This window comes from Hippopotamus amphibius, chromosome 5, assembly GCF_030028045.1.
Source record: "Hippopotamus amphibius kiboko isolate mHipAmp2 chromosome 5, mHipAmp2.hap2, whole genome shotgun sequence".
NCBI classification, from domain to species: Eukaryota; Metazoa; Chordata; class Mammalia; order Artiodactyla; family Hippopotamidae; genus Hippopotamus; species Hippopotamus amphibius.
The window spans coordinates 159053004-159072033 of NC_080190.1; the positions used below are offsets into that span (position 1 = coordinate 159053004).

At 32.9% G+C, this 19030-nt stretch overlaps 1 protein-coding gene across 1 annotated transcript in view; it reads right to left on the reverse strand.

The window, feature by feature from the left end:
- TMEM65 (transmembrane protein 65) overlaps positions 1-19030 on the reverse strand; it is a 54214-nt gene that overhangs the window by 16350 nt on the left and 18834 nt on the right. The window contains exons 2-3 of the mRNA XM_057736069.1: positions 6754-6798; positions 3678-3745 (exon numbers count right to left, since the gene is read on the reverse strand). Of these exons, the coding sequence (XP_057592052.1) occupies positions 3678-3745; positions 6754-6798 (113 nt within the window). The remainder of the gene's footprint in view (positions 1-3677; positions 3746-6753; positions 6799-19030) is intronic.

Below are 19030 nucleotides of genomic sequence, written 5' to 3' on the forward strand. Positions count from 1 at the left end.
AGACTGTATGATTCATTTATAACAACAGCATTTAATACAACAGAGCTACAGCAAAAATGAGGCTCCACTGTATTCCCAATGAATTTATTTATTGAGAGTTTAAGACTTTCTATGTCTTTCTCATTTCTCTAATGAGGGGCTCGTATTTTTACGTCTACTTTAAAGAGAAGGAACTGAAGTAAAGATTGAACCATACTAATGGGTTATTACATAGAATAAAGAAGAAATCCTACAATCTATTGTGCTAATTCAGTTCTAATCCTTATACAATGCTGCCATAAGTGGACTTAATTTTCAAAAGCTCTCTTGAATACTGATGCTTGAAACTTTCTAAATCTTTTTTTTAAATCTCAATAATACTTGTGGAAAAAAGAAAAGAATGCCCTACAAATCTCAATGATATCTGTGGAGGAAAAAACAAAAAAGAAAAGAATGTCCTATCTGGTATATAGAAATACTGCATTACTCAATTATTTACAAAATTGAAGAAAAGCTAAGTTTTTCTCAATTTTCTTTCCCCTAGGCCTTTTGATTCCACTCTTTTAAAATATAATTCTTATACTGTATGGACCAAATAGCCTGATGTACAAAAGTCTCCAAGGCACTTAAAGTTACAAGGTTGTAAAGGTACCCCAAGAAACAGATTTCTGAAGAACAAAACAGGCACAAAGAAGTATCTTTATATATGGATGCAAAAAAATCTGGAGCTTTACTATAGAAGAGACGCATGTGACAGCTACAGTATATAAAAAATAAATACAGCATCTTTAACAGCAACGAATCATTAGAAATGACCCCCCAAAAATCTTTTGCCAGTACACGTATTTATAAAGCATTTAAGTGCTTAACCATTTGGTTGAATTTAAGAAACCTGAAGATCCTTCTAATAGCATGAAAAGCCTCATATAAAGTCAAGGTCGGTTTGAAGGCAATGGACTATCCACTCCTTTCCTTTTTCCCACAGTTACATCAAACTTCATGTTAACAGGTGAGGTAGAAACTATAAATAAACCTAACACTAGTTGTCTTAAAGTTATACTTGGTTCATCATCTTAATATGATCAATCTATGCTAGAATTCTAATGGATTCTATCCTAATTAAATTACAAGAAAAATAATCCCCCCAAACCCACTGAAATGTAAGTTATAAAAAGCAATCCCAATAATATAAAAATACAACAAAAAATTATGAAATCAAAAGCTCAGTATGAACAGCAGCCAAGAATAAAGGTCAAATCTACTACGAGAAGTTAAATAGGAGTTTTTATGACAACAACTAGGGTAGCAATCAAGAGAGCACACCTAACAGGAAAAACATAAAATGGCATGATAGACAAGAAGAATGAAATATTTTCTTGACTTACTAACTTCAAACAGTCATAGCTATCCTACAACGTTAGGAGGCAATCAGTGTTTTTTTGTTTTTTAAAATAAGGTGACAAACATTCTTAAGATAATAATGTTCACTTATTTCCCCATAGATTCTACAGTTATATTATTCATGGATTTTAGTCTTAGCAGTCTATTAAAAAGTCTCTTTAGAAAATTTAACTGTTCCTGAATTATTTTTGCAATTATCACAGGATAATATTTTTGCCATATCTATTACTCTTAATCAGGTTTAAGCCAGTGCTTTAAATATTTATTTCAGTTCTATTTAAACAAAAAACTGGTGATAAGTCCCTGAAACTGGATTTCAATGTAAACCAGAAAAACAAATCAGAGTCAACCATCTCAGGCCTGCTAAAATAGTCTACTCTCAGTTACACTAATAATGAGAGACAGGCCTGGGTAATACAAAATAGGAACAACATTACAATAATTTGACTCTAAAATGTGAGTGTTCTGTTTGTTTTGTCTTATTGGTATTTGTATTTAAACACAGATATCTGTTACTTTATTTCAAAGAAATAATAAGACCATACTGTGAAGGTCTTATTCAGGATCTAAGAAACTACCTAGTTTCCTTATTCTGATATCTCTTCAAAATCTCCCTGCACCCCTCTTTATGCAAAATATATCATCTCAACACTTCCCTGTAGCAAGGACAGTCTTTCATCATTTGAATATCTAAGGTGTGCCCAATTGAGGTGAAAATAAACAAGTGATTATTAAGATAGCAGAATGAGGGGTATCAGCTGTCAATAAAAAGAATCTAAATACTGAGTGTAAAACTGAAAGAAATACTTGCCACAGAGAAGCTTTAATTCAGACAATCTATTCAAGAACACATCAAATCTTAAACTATAGCTTATAAATTTATCATAGTGGGGTTTTCGTTACATTAACTATTTAAGTAATCTAACCAACTCAAGGTTTTAGTAATTTCAGAAAAGGTAATGTGGTATGCTTGATAAGTTTCTCATATTGGCAGATAAATAAATTAGCCAACTTGATTCTCATATACATATTAGGAAAATATAATCAGTCAAAAAACTAGCATTTGGAAATGATATTTTAGAGGCTCTTATCAGACTACTTTGCTAAATAAAGAACTATCCATCCAATGGGTGCTTATCACCTTCAGATTATGTGCATACTAAGTATCTTCTGTGACTGTTTATGGAGCAAGATCCCTTCCTGATGTGTGAACCCTGTGTTTCCTCAACCATGTGAATGCCTGGACTTTCTGGATAGCTGATTCCCATCAATCTGGACGTAAGGTAAGACTGTATAGCAAAGAAAACCATTCTTGAATGAAACAATTGTAGATATTCTTTAAGCAAATTTTATAATCTATACAGTGTAAATTATACTTTTATCCCTATTCTGAAACCAAATATTCTATTTATATCCATCTACAGTACACGTGACCTCCAAAACACTGAAACAAAAAACAAAAACAAACAAACAACAAAAAAAAAACCCTGGCATCTCTCAAATATATTTTCCTCATCTTCAATAATCCTAAAATCACTCCATTTCTTTTTTTGAGCAGTCTCCTACAAAATACCTATAATTTATAGAACTTTTTAAAAGTTCAAGTCAGTTAAGAGAAGTGGAGAGAGCACTGGGCAGTTTCAGAAGAACTGCTTTTCATCATGACTTTATAAAATGTGGACCCAATATTGGTATCTAATGACAAAACGTGCCATAGAAGAGTAAGAAAGATAAATCAGCCATCACTGAGACTAAACAATACTTGTAAGAAACAACCTCAAATTAAAATGACTTCAGCAAAGGAGAACTTTTTAACACTATGAGGGAACAAAGACTGAAGCGTTTATTATCCATAGCATTCTGAATTGAAACTTAAATCATCTTTGGGTTAAGTGGATAGACTGTATATCCAAACACACTTTTAAATATTTTTGTATGGGAAAACTGGACAAGGAACTAATTAATAACATACACATGATGAGAACTGCTGATCCAATTAAAGAACATTAGAAAATTTTACATACTTTTCTTTAATAAGAATGTTGAAACTAGAACAGAATAATATAGACCCAATAAATGTTTATTATTGTCAATGCTTTACCAAAAGTCTTGATGATTAATAGATATGATGCCTTAAAATTGAGCTTCAGTCTAACTAACATGAAATATAGTTTAAAATAGCCTCATTCATTATGATAGAATTAAAACTTTATAGCTACAATATGTAAATTATTAGGAAAATTTAGACCACATTAATTTCTTTATTAACTCAAAATAGAAGGGTTGAAAGAACTTACTGCAACAATCATAATTGCATTATCCAAAAAGCCAAACCCTATGAAAGGTATCGCATTGTGGATGAATACTGAAAAACATCAAAAACAGAAAAATATGTTTTAAGATTTCTATAATTTTAAATTGACAAAAACAGACCGCATGATTCAACTCTCATAAATAGATTTAAGTTTTGGAATTTGCTTTCCATTCCCCATAGCCAAAAGATTCTGCTTTTGCTCTGTTTATATACTTGGTGGAAGATATACTGGGGAAAAAAAAATAAAAAACACAAAACATGTAAAATTAATTGTTGTTAGGCTTTTGTGTTTTCTTATTGGCAACATGCACACATACAAATTACATACAGTTAATGACAGAACAAATAAATAAATACATATTGTGAGTACCGTGTTTTACCTGTTAAATTACTATTGACATCAACCTTTTTCTCTCTTAGACCTAATGACTGATATCATAAAATTGATCTCCATGTTAGAAATAATAAAAACTGTTCTGAATCAAATCTCAGGGAAGCTATCTGGTTACTTTTACTCACTAAACAATTTTTCAAACAGATGTTAGGAAAATGTGATTATCTCATCTATTTTGACATCTGTATTCAAAGTCCTCTTTCCCCCTCAACACATCAGTATCCCTGATTGCTTTCACCAACTAAAACAAACAATATTTGATTTAAATAAAAATGTAACTTGGCCTCTTCCTACCAAAGGCAAACCTTACCTTATCTACCTAGCATATAATATGAATGACCTGAGAAAACAGAAGTGTAACTAGGAAGAACTAATACCTATTTTTAAAATATATTTAGCCTCATTTTTTTCCTATTTGCATCTTCAGCACATTGCAGAATGCCTAGTGCACAGCAGATGGTCAATAAACATTAGTTAAGTTGAGGACAACTAACTTGGAAAGGAAGAGAATTCCAGATAAGAGAATTGAAGGAAGACTGTGAAACAGATTAAAAGCTGGGGATAGTTAATTTATTCTTTATTCTAATTCTTTATTCCAATTATTTTATAAATTTGCCAAGGTATACTCAACATCTGTTCAATTGAGGACTTTTTAAAAATAAACATCAAGGCTCTTAGTTTCATACCACATCCAAAAAACAGTCCCTTAAACCAACTGGTTATATATGTGTTCAGTGACTTTAGATCTTTTTTCTTTTAATGCAGTTAAATCCACAGAAAGTATAATTAAAATATAATCCAGAAGTTACAAAAATTTGATACTACTATAAACCAATCAGGGAAGGTTAATAAGCAATAAGACAAGAAACATTCCTACACACAAACACTATCAAAGACTAAGATCAAGGGGGAAAATAGTATATATTCTAGGTCATTTCAGAGTTCTTGTTATCATATAAGAATGTTCCAAGTAAAAAAGCAGCATCTTTTAAATTATAAAGCATATTGTTTTAAAAGCTATTAAAGATGATAAAAATCAAGTGGTACATTAATGAGATGGGGTTTTTTAATTAGAGTCTAGTCTTAGTTCTTTGACTTTTTGCCTAGATCCAGCTGCTTAATGACCAGACATTCAAAATTTTATAATAATCAACTTCTAAAACACATACACAATTTCAAAAAATACATATAGATTTGATAAGTCAAAAGAGTATAATGAAATTTTAAAAATTCACTACATGAAACATTTACAGTGAAAACAGAGCTACTTAAAAATATATCCGGAGAGAAGACTCTCCAAATATCTTCTCAATCATCTTTGAAATGTATGTATGGCAAAGTAACTATGAAACCTTTGGGATTACTAAACATTTTAGGGTTAATTTCATGGCATCTCTAAAACTGGCTAGTTATAAATATCTTAAAATTAGGTATCAAGATTATTGAACTAAGTTTAAGATTAGACTAATTGCTCTCAGTAAAAACTTGGTCAGTAATACCAAAACATGTTTCTACACTGCTATCATAATTACCTGGAACTATAAAATATATCATGTTTTGATGTTTAGACCTAAATAAATCTATCCTGTAAAAAAAAATTTATTTCAATCCAAATGAAAAATACAAATTTCAACAAGCTAAAACAAGTTAAAATGTACTGGACAGTCCACTGGGCATTTGAGACACATTGGTTACCAGCCCTCAAGAAGTGTGGGCAAGATATCATGGCCATATAAACAGGTAATTTCAATATGACCCCCAAAATGGTAGTAGCATTATACAGTGCTATGGATATAGATTGTATGAATCCAGGCTAGAAGAATCAAAAAAGATTATCTGGGAAAATGTCTTAAAGAATTCTTAAATTGTTTTGATATCTGGGAAAAGTTACTTATTTCTAATATAAATTATATTTTACCTCTGAGAGTAAAAAGAACTATTAAAAAGAACTGGCTACTAAATTTTAATTATGTAAGTTTGCTCTCCAATATGTAATGACAGCCTACCAATTTGTGATTTCTTCCATTCCCTTTGAGAAATATTATTCTATAACTCAGTAGTTGTTAGCAAATCACAGCTAATATTTAGCTTTAACTTACAACCTATTCAAATTCACTACACTGCTAAATAATTCTCTTCTTCCATTGTCTTTATAATAAGATTCCAAACTATTTTACATTACTTTGGTGTTACCCATTGAATATTTATTCCAATCATAATAAAGCAAGCACACCAGCAGCACTGTAAGGTTCTTTTTCCTGGTGGTTTAAAATGAACTTTACTTTCTTCATTAGTACAAACAAGTCAGAGTATTTTCTCCACCAGAGAAAACAGCCTAGAAATTGTAGTTCTGAAATTACCCAACTTAAATCCAAACTAAAGTAAACATATCCTTTTCCCTGGGAATTAAGAAAACCTCTACTATAATTCCATCTCTAGATGGTAACAATATTTAAACAATAATAGATATGGTTAACAATCTTAGAAATTCTATAATATTGTAATATGTCTTAAACTAAAGTTATATACTTTTTGCTTCAGCATAATAAATAGGATAATCCACTCTCTCTGGAACAATTTAATTACTGACTCTTCTGTACTATTAAGGAATAACACAGTTATTTCAAGTCCAAAAGACAGACACAAATATTTATAGAACTATTACCATATCTCAGCTGTCCTGGGGTGGGTGGTAGAGCTTCCAATTTTTCTGAAAGGGAAAGAAAGGGTGTGGGTCAAGAATTAGTTACTACAGCATGATTTCTTTTTTTATTACAATGAAGAAAATACCAGCAGAATTACAAAGTGAGAGAATAGCAGAGTTTATTCATAAGTTATCTTTAAGTTAAAGGACCGAAGTTATCCATACAGGAAATATTATTTGGTATAGATCAAATTACAAAGCTAGAAAACAAAACTGAGTTTTTGTTACAGGCCTACCATGGACCCTATAGGCCTGGTAAATCATTTGCTTTTTGGTTTTTTGTAAGTCCTTGTATCTATATAATGAGACTGTTTACACAAATTACAGTTAAAAAACAAAACAAAACAAACCAACCTTCAGAAGTATAGCTACCCTTCTTTAAAATGGCCACCCTAAATGACTTAAGAAATATATACCCATGAACTTGGTGTATCCCCCCAAAAATAATAAATAAATAAATTAAATTAAAAAAAAAAGAAATATACACCCAAACAAACATTGATAATAAATAGACCTAGATGTCCTTTAAAAATAGGAAAACAATATTTTAAAACAATGTATTACAACAGTGACTTCACCAGATTGTGTTATGTTCCTTAATTAATATTCCTTGATAATATACTGAATATTTTGAGTTTTGAAACCTATACTACTGGATAATATAGAATATTCTACACAATAAAATGACCCAAAACAATAGGGTGTCATTCAACAAATAACAATATTACTTACAATATGTCATAATAAACACAGAAAGTTTTCCCAAGTATATATATATCAAAGTAAGTAACTTCAAGTGCCATCATTAAATCTAAAAATTAACAATCATTACAAAGAAGCTACCTACCTAATCTCATAACAATAACCGACTCACCATTTATAAGTAAAAGACTAAGCTATGGTAAAACGGCAGAGAATTCCACCTTCTTTAGCCTCATTCAATCCAACAGAATTAACTGATAACATATACAGAAGAACCCAAACCATGGATCGCTCTGTTCTACAGATTTAGTACAAACAACTGAAGTGTATAAGAAAATATATTACAAACTGGATATATATTTTCTAAAATATTTATTTATAATCTGTGACAACATAAGAACTGAAGAATTTATTTTTTGAAAAGTAAAAAGCAAATAAATCTCCATTAATAAGCTATATAAAAAGGAGTATGATTATTTATTAATGTTATTTTACTAAAAAAGCTTTACAACAAGAAATATGCTAAAACCTAGATTATATTATTCAGAAAGTTCTAAGAATGCAAGTTTTAAGTTTTGTTTTTCCTTTTTTAGAACAGTTAAGAAATGAAGATGTCCTAAAACTCTGTAGAATTTTACATCTGCTTAGAACATACTCTCCATTCTTTGACTAGCACTATTACCTCAAATCTACTTTCAAAGCATGCAAAAAGTTTTCCAAATTTTTAACAAGGAATATAAGGTACCATTGTACTCCCCAGAGTTTCCTGGTGACATAAAAACTCAAGTGGTTACATGCCAGAACTATTTCCTAGCTGCATTGCTCTCGTCACCAATACAGTTCTGACGCTGTGAGAAGTCCTTGTCAGTTGACTGCAACATCCTGAAATACCTAAAAATTCAACAAGTAGGACCTTCCCAATGTAATGAGAATATATAGTGCCCTTGTTTTTACTTCTTCAAACTTCTTACATATTGAGCAAAATATTTAAATTTTACAACTCCTAAGACGAAAGGATAAGGGGTAGGCAAATGTATAATGTGTAGCAGTAAGGAGGAAAAAAAGTCAAATAACGTAACCAATATCCCTAAAAATCAAATAATGTAACCAATATTCCTAATCTGTCTTTCCAAGTACACATAAGGATTAAAAAATTAAAGGTAATGAAAAATAACATTTTTAAAAATAGAGAAAAAGAAAGAAATATAAAGTAAAGGAGACAGAGGAGGGAAGAAAACCACTGGCACAGAGTTTAAAGTAAAATCAAAGCACAGATTTTGCCTCCTGCATCATAAAGAATCTAAGGAGTAAGTAATAAGAGTAAACATGAAAGGATCATCACCTAGAAAGTGAAAATTTTATTGGAAAGTATCCATCAAAAATTATGAATCCTAAGTTGATCAGTTTGAGGATTCTGACACTATAAATCATCTCCTTTACTACATTAACTGAAAGAAAATAAAATACATATCAGAAGTTAAAAACATTAGATACATAACACACAACAAAACTCAGTCTTGGAAATAAGCCCAAGGTTTCAGCAATCTATACAAGTTTTAAAATGTCATGGCTGCCAATATAACCTCCCTGAAAATAGTCATAATAGACCCCAACATATACATTATATATATTACTTAATATATAATATGTATATTATATACTATATATGTATATAATGTTATATACACAATTATATATATATGTATACATATATATATATATATATATATATATAAAATTTCCGTACATACATATCTTGACCTTAAAATTTTTCTTCTGATATATGGTAAACTGTACACTTACATGGAAATGTATTTTAAGTTTTTATTAAGCAGACTCTGGAGTTGGAAAAATCAGTTCTTTCAATTACTCTATGTGTGTATGTGTGTATTTACATGCACCATAATTTCTCTCTTCTTTCTCTAAATATTATAAGATGACTATTAAGATTGTACATCACCACACCATATTTTCCAACCATTTTCAGCTTAAAAAATTCTGGTTCTACTTCCCATACTGGCTGAATAATCTTCTATCAGACCAACCCTCCTGCACAGAACAACTAAAACTATAAACAAATATTTGAAAGCACTGGAAAATGACCAAAAGTAGGTTGATACTGGCGAGGACTCAACACTTAGAAGAAAGAATGGAACTGAGTTACCCATTTAACACAGCTTTTGGTCTAATCCACAACATAAAGGGCAACTAAAACTCTTAATAAAAAAACTTCAGTCTTTCTGGCCTAAAGAAGTAGTGGACAGGGTGCAAGGTAACCAAAGCCACTGCAAAGTGAGAGGGGAATCCTGGAAAAAATAACGTCAGAAAGGGGGAGGCCTAAATTCTGTATACACATTTGGTTCAAATATATGGCTGACCTGTAAACCACACTTGTGCAGGGAAAACCCTAAAAATCCCAGTTAAAGGTAAAATAACCGAAGATTTGAGCTGCAGCCCAAGAGAGAGTTTGCAACTTGAGCCCAACCATTAATTACATGCTAAGACAAATAACCAAAGTCAATATTTTTCAGAAGAATGAAACAGAATCCAGAGTTTCTGCAACATAATGACTAGGATATAATCCAAAGTTACTTCACAAACAAACAGGAAAACATGACCCATTTTCAGGAGAAAAAAACAATAGACAGAGACCAATTCAAAAGTGACTCAAGTGTGTGTGTGTGTGTGTGTGTGTATCTGAATCACACTGCTGTACACCAGAACTAACACACTGTAAATCAGCTATACTTCAATTTTTTAAAAGTGACTCAAATGTTAGGAATAGCATACAAGGAATTTAAAGTAGTAATTAATATTATACTGAAAGATGTAAAAAAAAAAAAAAAGCTCAAATAGAAATGATAAAAAACAAACTGAAGTTCCAGAACTGAAAAATACAATGTCTGAAATTTTAAAATTAACTGGATAGGCTTAAAAACAGAAAGAAAGTGACAGAAGAAGCAATTAATGAACATAATGATAGATCAGTAAAATTACCCAATCTGAAAAACAGAGGATACAAGGATTGAAAAGTAAAAAAACAGAGTTTCAGGGACCTGTGGCCGAATAGCAAAAGGTCAACATATGTATAACTGGAGTTCCAGAAGGTAAGAAGAAAGAAAAGGACTAAAAAAATTTTTTAAATAAATAATGGCTGAAACTTTATCAAAGTTTGGGGAAGAGAAAAATTTCAAAAGATTTAGGAAGTTCAGTGAACCCCTAGTAGGATAAAAATAAAGAAAACCAATGACAAAGAAAAGAATATACTGAAAGCAGTCAGGAAAAAATGACACATTAAGTAAAGGAAAACAATGATTTGAATGTACTGAAAGAAAAAAAAAACTGTTAGTCCCATACTGTATACCCAGAAAAATTATCCTTCGCAAATGAAGGCAAACTGTATCTCAGTTAAACTAAAAACTATGGCAATGTGTTGCCGGCCAACCTGCGAAACAGGAAATGCAGAAGAAAGTTCTACAGACAGAAGGAAATACCAGGTAGAAAGTAAAATCTTCAGGAAAGAATGAAGAGCATCAGAAATGGTAAATACTGAGTAAATATAAAAGCCTACTTTTTTCCTAGTAATTTAAGTGAACCTGATTGTCCAAAGCAGAAATTACAACACTGCCTTGTGGAGTTTATAACATATGTAGATGTAATGCATACGACATCGAAGATAAAGGATGAAGGAGGTTACAAAGGAACCAATTTGGAAATATGGTTGCAATATTTCTACAATGTATATGAAGTGGTACAAGCCTCTAAGTGGTATGACCTCTAAGCAGTCTACAAAGAGTTAAGAATGCATATGTGCAATTCCTACAGCAACCATACATACAGACAAAATGCATTAAGGACATAGTTAAAAAGCTAAATATATAACGTGAAGGGAATTCTAAAAAAATATTAAGTCAAAAGAATGCAGGAAATGAAAACAGAAGAAAAACAGAGGGACAAGCAGAAACCAAGTGGTAAAATAGTAAACCTACATCCAACTATGCCAGTAATTATTTTCAATGTTAATGGACTAAGTAATCCAATTAAAAGGCACAGACTGTCAAATGGATAAAAAAGGAAGACCCAACTCTATGCTATTGGCAAGAATTACACTTTTAATAGGTTGAAAGTAAACAAACTGTAAGAGACACATCACATAAACAGTAAGCTTATAAAGGCTGGAGTGGCTATATTAATAACGGATAAAGTGGACTTAAAGACAGTATTACCAGAACCAGGGACATTTCAAAATGATAAGTCAGTTCATCAAAAGGCATAATAGGGCTTCCTAGGTAGCGCAGTGGTTAAGAATCTGCCTGCCAATGCAGGGGACACAGGTTCGATCCCTGCTCCAGGAAGATCCCACATGCCATGGAGCAACTAAGCCCGTGTGCCAAAAAAAAAAAAAAAAAGGCATAATAACAGTTTGTTTATGACTAATAACTAATAGATTCAAAATACATGATGCAAAATCTGACATAACTAAAGGGAAAATAAACATTTCCACAATCACACTTGGAGGTACAAAAGCTTCTCTCTCAGCAATTACCAGAACATGAGGGGAAAATATCAGTAAGAAATACATTATGTGAACAACACTACCAACCATCTTGATTCAACTGCTATTTAAATACACTCAAAAACTATAGAATGCATATCCTTTTCCAGTGCAAATGGTATATTCATCAAGATAGACGATATGCTGATTCACAAAACAGGCATTAGTAAATTAATGATTAAAGTTGTAAAGAATATGTTCTTTGACCAAAATGGAACTCATAAGATACTAGGGGAAAAAATTAGAAATCAAATAACATCTTCTAAATACACTGGCCAAAGAAGAAATCAAAAAGGAAACTAGAAAATATTTTTCAAACTGAATCACAATGAAAATATAGCATATTGAAATTTGCCAAAACAGCTAAATGAATGCTTAGAGGGAAACTTCTAGTTTTAAGTACTAATATTAAAAAGAAGAAAGGGCTAAAATAAACAACCTATGGTTTTATCTTAAGAAGCTAGGAAAAAGAGAGCAAGGTAAACCAAAACTAAGTGTAGAAAGAAGGAAATAATAACAAAAAGAGCTGAAATCAATGAAATAAAAAACAAACAATAGGGGCTTCCTAGGTGGGGCAGAGGTTAAGAATCAGCCTGCCAATGCAGAGGACATGGGTTCGATCCCTGCTCCAGGAAGATCCCACATGCCGCGGAGCAACTAAGCCCGTGTGCCAAAAACAAAAAAGTTAAAAAAAAAAAAAAAATAAAGATTTGCTAAAAACAAACAATAAAGGAAATAGTCAAAGCCAAAGGTTGGCTCTTTGAAAAAGTCAACAAAATTAAAAAACCCTTAGGTATACCTATCAAGAAAGAGAGAACACAAATTACTAACATCACAAATGAAACAGGGGACATTACTACAGATCCTACAGACATTAAAATAAGATTACAAATAAATTTATGCCAACATATTCAACAACTTAGACGAAATGAACAAATTCCTAGAAAAATACCATTTATTAAAACTGATATAAGCTAGAACAAAAAATCTGAATAGCTTTACCTAGTTGCAAATCAAATTTGTTACCAAGCACCTTTCCATAACATTCACACTAAAAAACCCTCTAGGCCCAGATGGTTTCACTAATGAGTTTCATTAAACATTAAAGAAGAGCAAACACCAACTCTACACAAACTTACAATCTCTTTCAGAAAAAACAGAAAACGAGGAAATACTTCCCAACTCATTTTATGAGGGCAGAATAGTCCTAAATATATAATCTAACCAATAAATTACAAAAAAGAGAAAACTATAGACCAATATCCCCCATGAACACAGACAGAAAAAATTTTATGCAAAGATAACTGTTCTGCTTTCCCGAAGTGTGTTTGTTCACAATAGTGGCAAAAAATAACTAACATCCAGACTTCCTTACATTTTCCCCTTTCTCAGATATTTCTCATTGTTTGAAGGAGAAGTTGCACTTAATAGGGTTCCATGTTGAGAAAAATATGGGTTAGGAAAATTATCTGTATGTGTCTATGAGAGTATTTTCTTCCTATTAAGTTGCACTTAATAGGGTTCCATGTTGAGAAAAATATGGGTTAGGAAAATTATCTGTATGTGTCTATGAGAGTATTTTTTTCTTATCTCTCCTTCTGATCTGTCCTTGAGAACATAAATATATTCAATTATTGTAATGCACAAACAAATCTTTTCCTAATTAAAAGACACCCAAGATATTATAAATCCTAAAAACATAAGAAAATACTTTCCATGTTTAAATATAAATTTTTCAACATTTTGTTTTGCTTCAGTAACCCAGTAAGATCAGAGAAAACAATTTAAAACATTTAAAGCAATTTCACTTCTATTAAATGAAATTCTAATTCTTTAGAATGTACAAAGAATGAGGTATTCCAGTTAGTTTTCTAATTAACTAAAGCAACTGGAGAACTGATGTAGCTTATAAACTACTGTTACTACCTAAGTACTATTGAATTCTTTAAAAAGAAATACTTCTTTGATGAACTGGATTATAGTAAATCAGCATCACCATTTTAATGCTCACTTATCTATTTAAGAGATATGAAACTGATGGTCACTATCACGTAAAGATCAGAAGAGAGAAGAAAACACAAAAAAGGCTTTTTTCTCCTACTTCAGGAATAAAAATATACTTAATCCAGCAGCTTTTTATATTTTATTATACAAATACAGTATAAATATTTGTTTTATACTATATGCGCTTAAAAAGGGGGGGAAGTTGGATTAGGAAGAGAAAGACAAAGGGAAAAATGAAAAACAGCAAGGTAAGAAAAACAGATGAGGAACCAATGTAGAGATTTTTTTAAAAGAGAGGGAGAGAAAGAGTTTTTGAAGGGAGCCTCAGAGAAGGCCACACAAGAAGGAGACTCCCTCGATCTGGGCAGATGAGTTGGTGGGACATGGTTTTGTTCAGTTCCGCTAATGTATTTCTTTGTTGATTAGCAATCAGGTGGTCTAAACTTGACACCTTTGGATCAGACTCCACCCACTGTGCACACAGATACCTAATACACACAAACCACTAAGCACTATGGGAAAACCAGATGAACAGAAATTATCTCCAGCTATGCCAGGGGTTCCCAGGTTTTGCTGTAGGACACAGATCTAAAGATTTCCAAATCCCCAGGTGATGTTCTAAAAGCTTGTTTTAAAATATATTCCTGACCAATTGTTTCTCATTGTCTCTTTTTTTTAAACCTAAAATGGCATCTGGTGAGAGAGGAAAATAGCTAACTGTAGGCTCTAATTAAAGCTGAATTCCAATCAATGTTTTTTTTTTCCTGTAGTGAAACAATAATAACTTTTTCATTTCACTTATTGTGTTGCATATCTCTGTTTGTTTGTTCTTTAATTCTTCTAGGTCTTTGGTAAACTTTTCTTGCAACTTTTTGATCTTTGCATCCAATCTTTTTTCAAAGTCCTGGATCATCTTCACCATCATTATTCTGAATTCTTTTTCCGGAAGAGTGCCTATCTCCTCTTCATTTAGTTGTTTTCTGGTGTTTTATCTTGTCCCTTCATCTGGTACAAAGTCTTTTGCCTTTTCATTTTCTCTGTCCTTCTGTGGCTGTGATTTTCAGTTCCACAAGATGAAATACTGCTGATACTGCTTGATTCTGCTGTCTGCCCTCTTGTGGAGGAAGCTGTCTAGGAGGCTGGTGGGTGCTTCCTGATGGGAGGGACTGATGGTGGGTTGGGCTGGGTGGGTGGTGCTCAGTAAAACTTTAATCCGATTTGGTGGGTGGAGCTCAGTGACACTTTAATTTGCTTGTCTGTCAATGGGTGGGGTTGTGTTCCCACCCTGGTGGTCGTTTGGCCTGAGGCAACCCAGCACTGGACCTTACAGGCTCTTTGGTGGAGCTAATGGTGGACTCTGGAAGGACTCACGCCAATGAGCACTTCTCAGAACCCCTGCTGCCAGTGCCCCTGTCTCCTCCGTGAGCCACAGCTGCCCCCCCACCTCTGCAGGCAACCCTCCAACACCAGCAGGCAGGTCTGGTTCAGTCTCCTATGGGGTCACTGCTCCTTCCCCCTGGGTTCTGGTGAGCACACTTTTTTGTGTGCCCTCCAAGAGTGGAGTCTCTGTTTCCCCCAGTCCTGTGGAGGTCCTGCAATCAAATCCCGCTGGCTTTCAAAGTCTGATTCTCTGGGGATTCCTCCTCCCGTTGCTGGACCACCAGGTTAGGAAGCCTGACGTGGGGCTCAGAACCCTCAGGACTTCTGCGGTATAACTGTTCTCCAGCTTATGAGTCACCCACCCAGTATTTATGGGATTTGATTTTAACGCGATTGCGCCCCTCCTACCGTCTCACTGCGGCTTCTCCTTTGTCTCTGGATGTGGGGTGGTTTTTTTTGGTGAGTTCCAGTGTCTTTCTGTCGATGGTTGTTCAGCAGTTAGTTGTAATTCCTGTGCTCTTGCAAGAGGGAGTGAGCGCACGTCCTCCTACTCTGCCATCTTGATTCTTCTCCGTAATTTTTTAATTGGTAAGATTAAGAATCAGTTTTTCCTAGGACATACATTTGAGACAGTAATCCTACAATCAAGCCTATACTACATTACCTCAATGACCTCTAACCATAGAAGAACAAATATCACCATCTCAAAGCTCACATTTGTTTTAATCCTGGAAAATTCCTATTAGGTTTTACCAAACTGTTTTAGAATACTTCATAACTAAAATGTAATTTATACATTCAAATACTTTTATCAGTGCTATAAATATACTAAAATTTGCCTTTTATATTAATGCTTAGAATAAAGTAGGAAAATTCTTTTAAATTGTGCTTTTCAGGAATATACAACATGCAAGTTTTAGAACAGAACTTCCGGGAATAGAACATTGCCTGCAACCTAGCCATAAAATGCCTTGCACCTTTGTGCTTTTAGTCAAAATTGACTGTTATAATAGGAATTTACTGCAAATGTCTTACATTAAATAAGCCAGTTATATACATACATTTACATAATTTATACAAAACTATATACATTTATTCATATTTACATATACTAAAAGGATGAGGATATTGAGTTCTTTAAGAGGAATTTTTAAGTAAAAATCAGAAAATAACATTTAAAATACTAAATTCCTTTGGTTTATCTTAATGAATAAGTTACAGTTTTCAACTAAGGTTATACACGTTTATTGTAGAAAGTTAATGAGACTCAGAAAAACAAACCAAAAACACCTTTGAAATTACCTATAATTTATCAAAAATAAACATTTTGATGTATTATTCTTCAGGTTTTTTTCCCTATACAGAGGTATACACAAACTTGTATTCTGCCATCTTCACAAAGCACTATATGGTGAATATTTCCCCCTTAAATTTTTTAAGGCAATAATTATATTGGTGGTATTTTACTTCATCGTATGATACACAGTAGTTTAACCCCTCATGACTAGATATTTATTCTTTACATTTTTTCACATTTACAAATAACACTTTGACAAACCTGTACCTAAATCTTTTTATGTTCCCCTGAAAGTTCTTTATGATAGATTCATAAATGGCATGAGTCCAAAAAAAGGCATAAATTTAAGGATTTTTTAAATTTTGCAAAATTTCTCTCAGAAAAGGTATGCTAAATTACTCCCATCTTGCTACCTTTTTATTTTTTTACTGCTACATTTTACTAAAAATATTCTCATGTTTTCGGAATATAGGTAAAATGTCATTAAAACAAAATCCTTGAAAGAAATTTCCAGACCCCAATCAACTGCCAAGTTATTTTAATTGGCAAAAGATTCTAACATAACAAATATATAGGTAGGACAGGTCGAAGGAGTTTCTTCAGTCCAATATCGACAAGTGGTTCTAGAATATCTTTTAGGATAAGCTAAGCCTAGTGTATTTCTTTTTTTAATAAGTTACTGTACTAAGAAATACATCTTACATTGAAAATCAGAATACTTTGGTAGAAGAAAGTAAGTGAAACACCTATACTTCACCTTAGTCTCCATCATAAAACAAAACATTTACGAAGGTGGTGCTAGAAAACAAAACCACCCCCCTGACAAAGAGTGAGTTCTACTACATTATTTAATAAAAACTATAATTTGTTGGGAACTATACTCAATATTTTATAATAGCCTATAAGGGAAAATAATCTGAAAAAGAATACATATAAATGAATCACTTTGCTGTACACCTGAAACTAACACAACATTGTAAATCAACTACACTTCAATTTTAAAAATAAATAACTAATGGGACTTCCTAGGTGGCGCAGTGGTTAAGAGTCCGCCTACCAATGCAGGGGACACAGGTTCAATCCCTGCTCTAGGAAGATCCCACATGCTGTGGAGCAACTATGCCCGTGCGCCACAACTATTGAGCCTGCGCTTTAGAGCCCGTGAGGCACAACTATTGAGCCCATGTGCCGCAACTACTGAAGCCCACGCACCTAGAGCCCGTACTCCGCAACAAGAGAAGCCACGGCAATGAAGAGCCCACACACCACAACAAAGGATAGCCCCCACTCTCTGCAACTAGAGAAAGCCTGCATGCAGCAATGAAGACCCAACACAGCCAATAAATAAATAAATAAATAAATAAACAAACAAATAAATAAATAAATTTAAAAAAATAAAATTAAATTAAAAAATTCCTGGAAATATTTTTTAAAAAATAAATAAAAAAATAATTAACAAAGAACTTTAATCTGTCATTTTCATTGTTAAACCTTCCATTAAATGTAACCATACTTTACAAAGTATAAATCCAAACCTGAAACAAAAGAAAATCTGAAGAACAAAAAGAAAGGTCTTGGACTTTCCCTGGTGGTGCAGTGCTTAAGAACAAGCCTGCCAATGCAGGGGACACGGGTTTGATCCCTGGTCCAGGAAGATCCCACATGCCAAGGAGCAACTAAGCCCATGTGCTACAACTACTGAAGCCCACGTGCCTTGAGCCCATGCTCCTCAACAAGAGAAGCCACCGCACTGAGAAGCCTGTGGATCGCAATGAAACAGTAGCCCCCCCCCATCACAACTAGAGCAAGCCCGTGCACAGCAAGGAAGACCCAACGAAGCCAAAAATAAATTAATTACTTAACTAATTAAAACAAAAAGGTCTTGGTTTCTATTATGCTTTCATAGCAATGATAATTCTAAACGTGGTAACTTATTTCAGTCTGTTATCATGGACATAAACATCAATATAAGATCACAAACCAAGGGAAAAAATCAGAATCATTTATAATAAACAGCAAGAAAAGTACCAAAGCCAACATCACCCTGAGATGACATAAAAGGAATAGTTTAATGCACACACTATTCCTTTAATTACAAATAACTCAATACCCTTTAAGTGTCCAATGTTCCAGTTGCTGATCTTTTGACCACCTAATGCTTGTTCCAGACCCCACCCCAGTATCTTCCCCGAGAAAGGAGTGAAAGTAGCGTTGGCAACACAAATCACAATTTGACCTAAAAAGAGATTTATGAAAAGAACAGAGATGAAACTACTGCATTTAACAACAATTTGGGGACT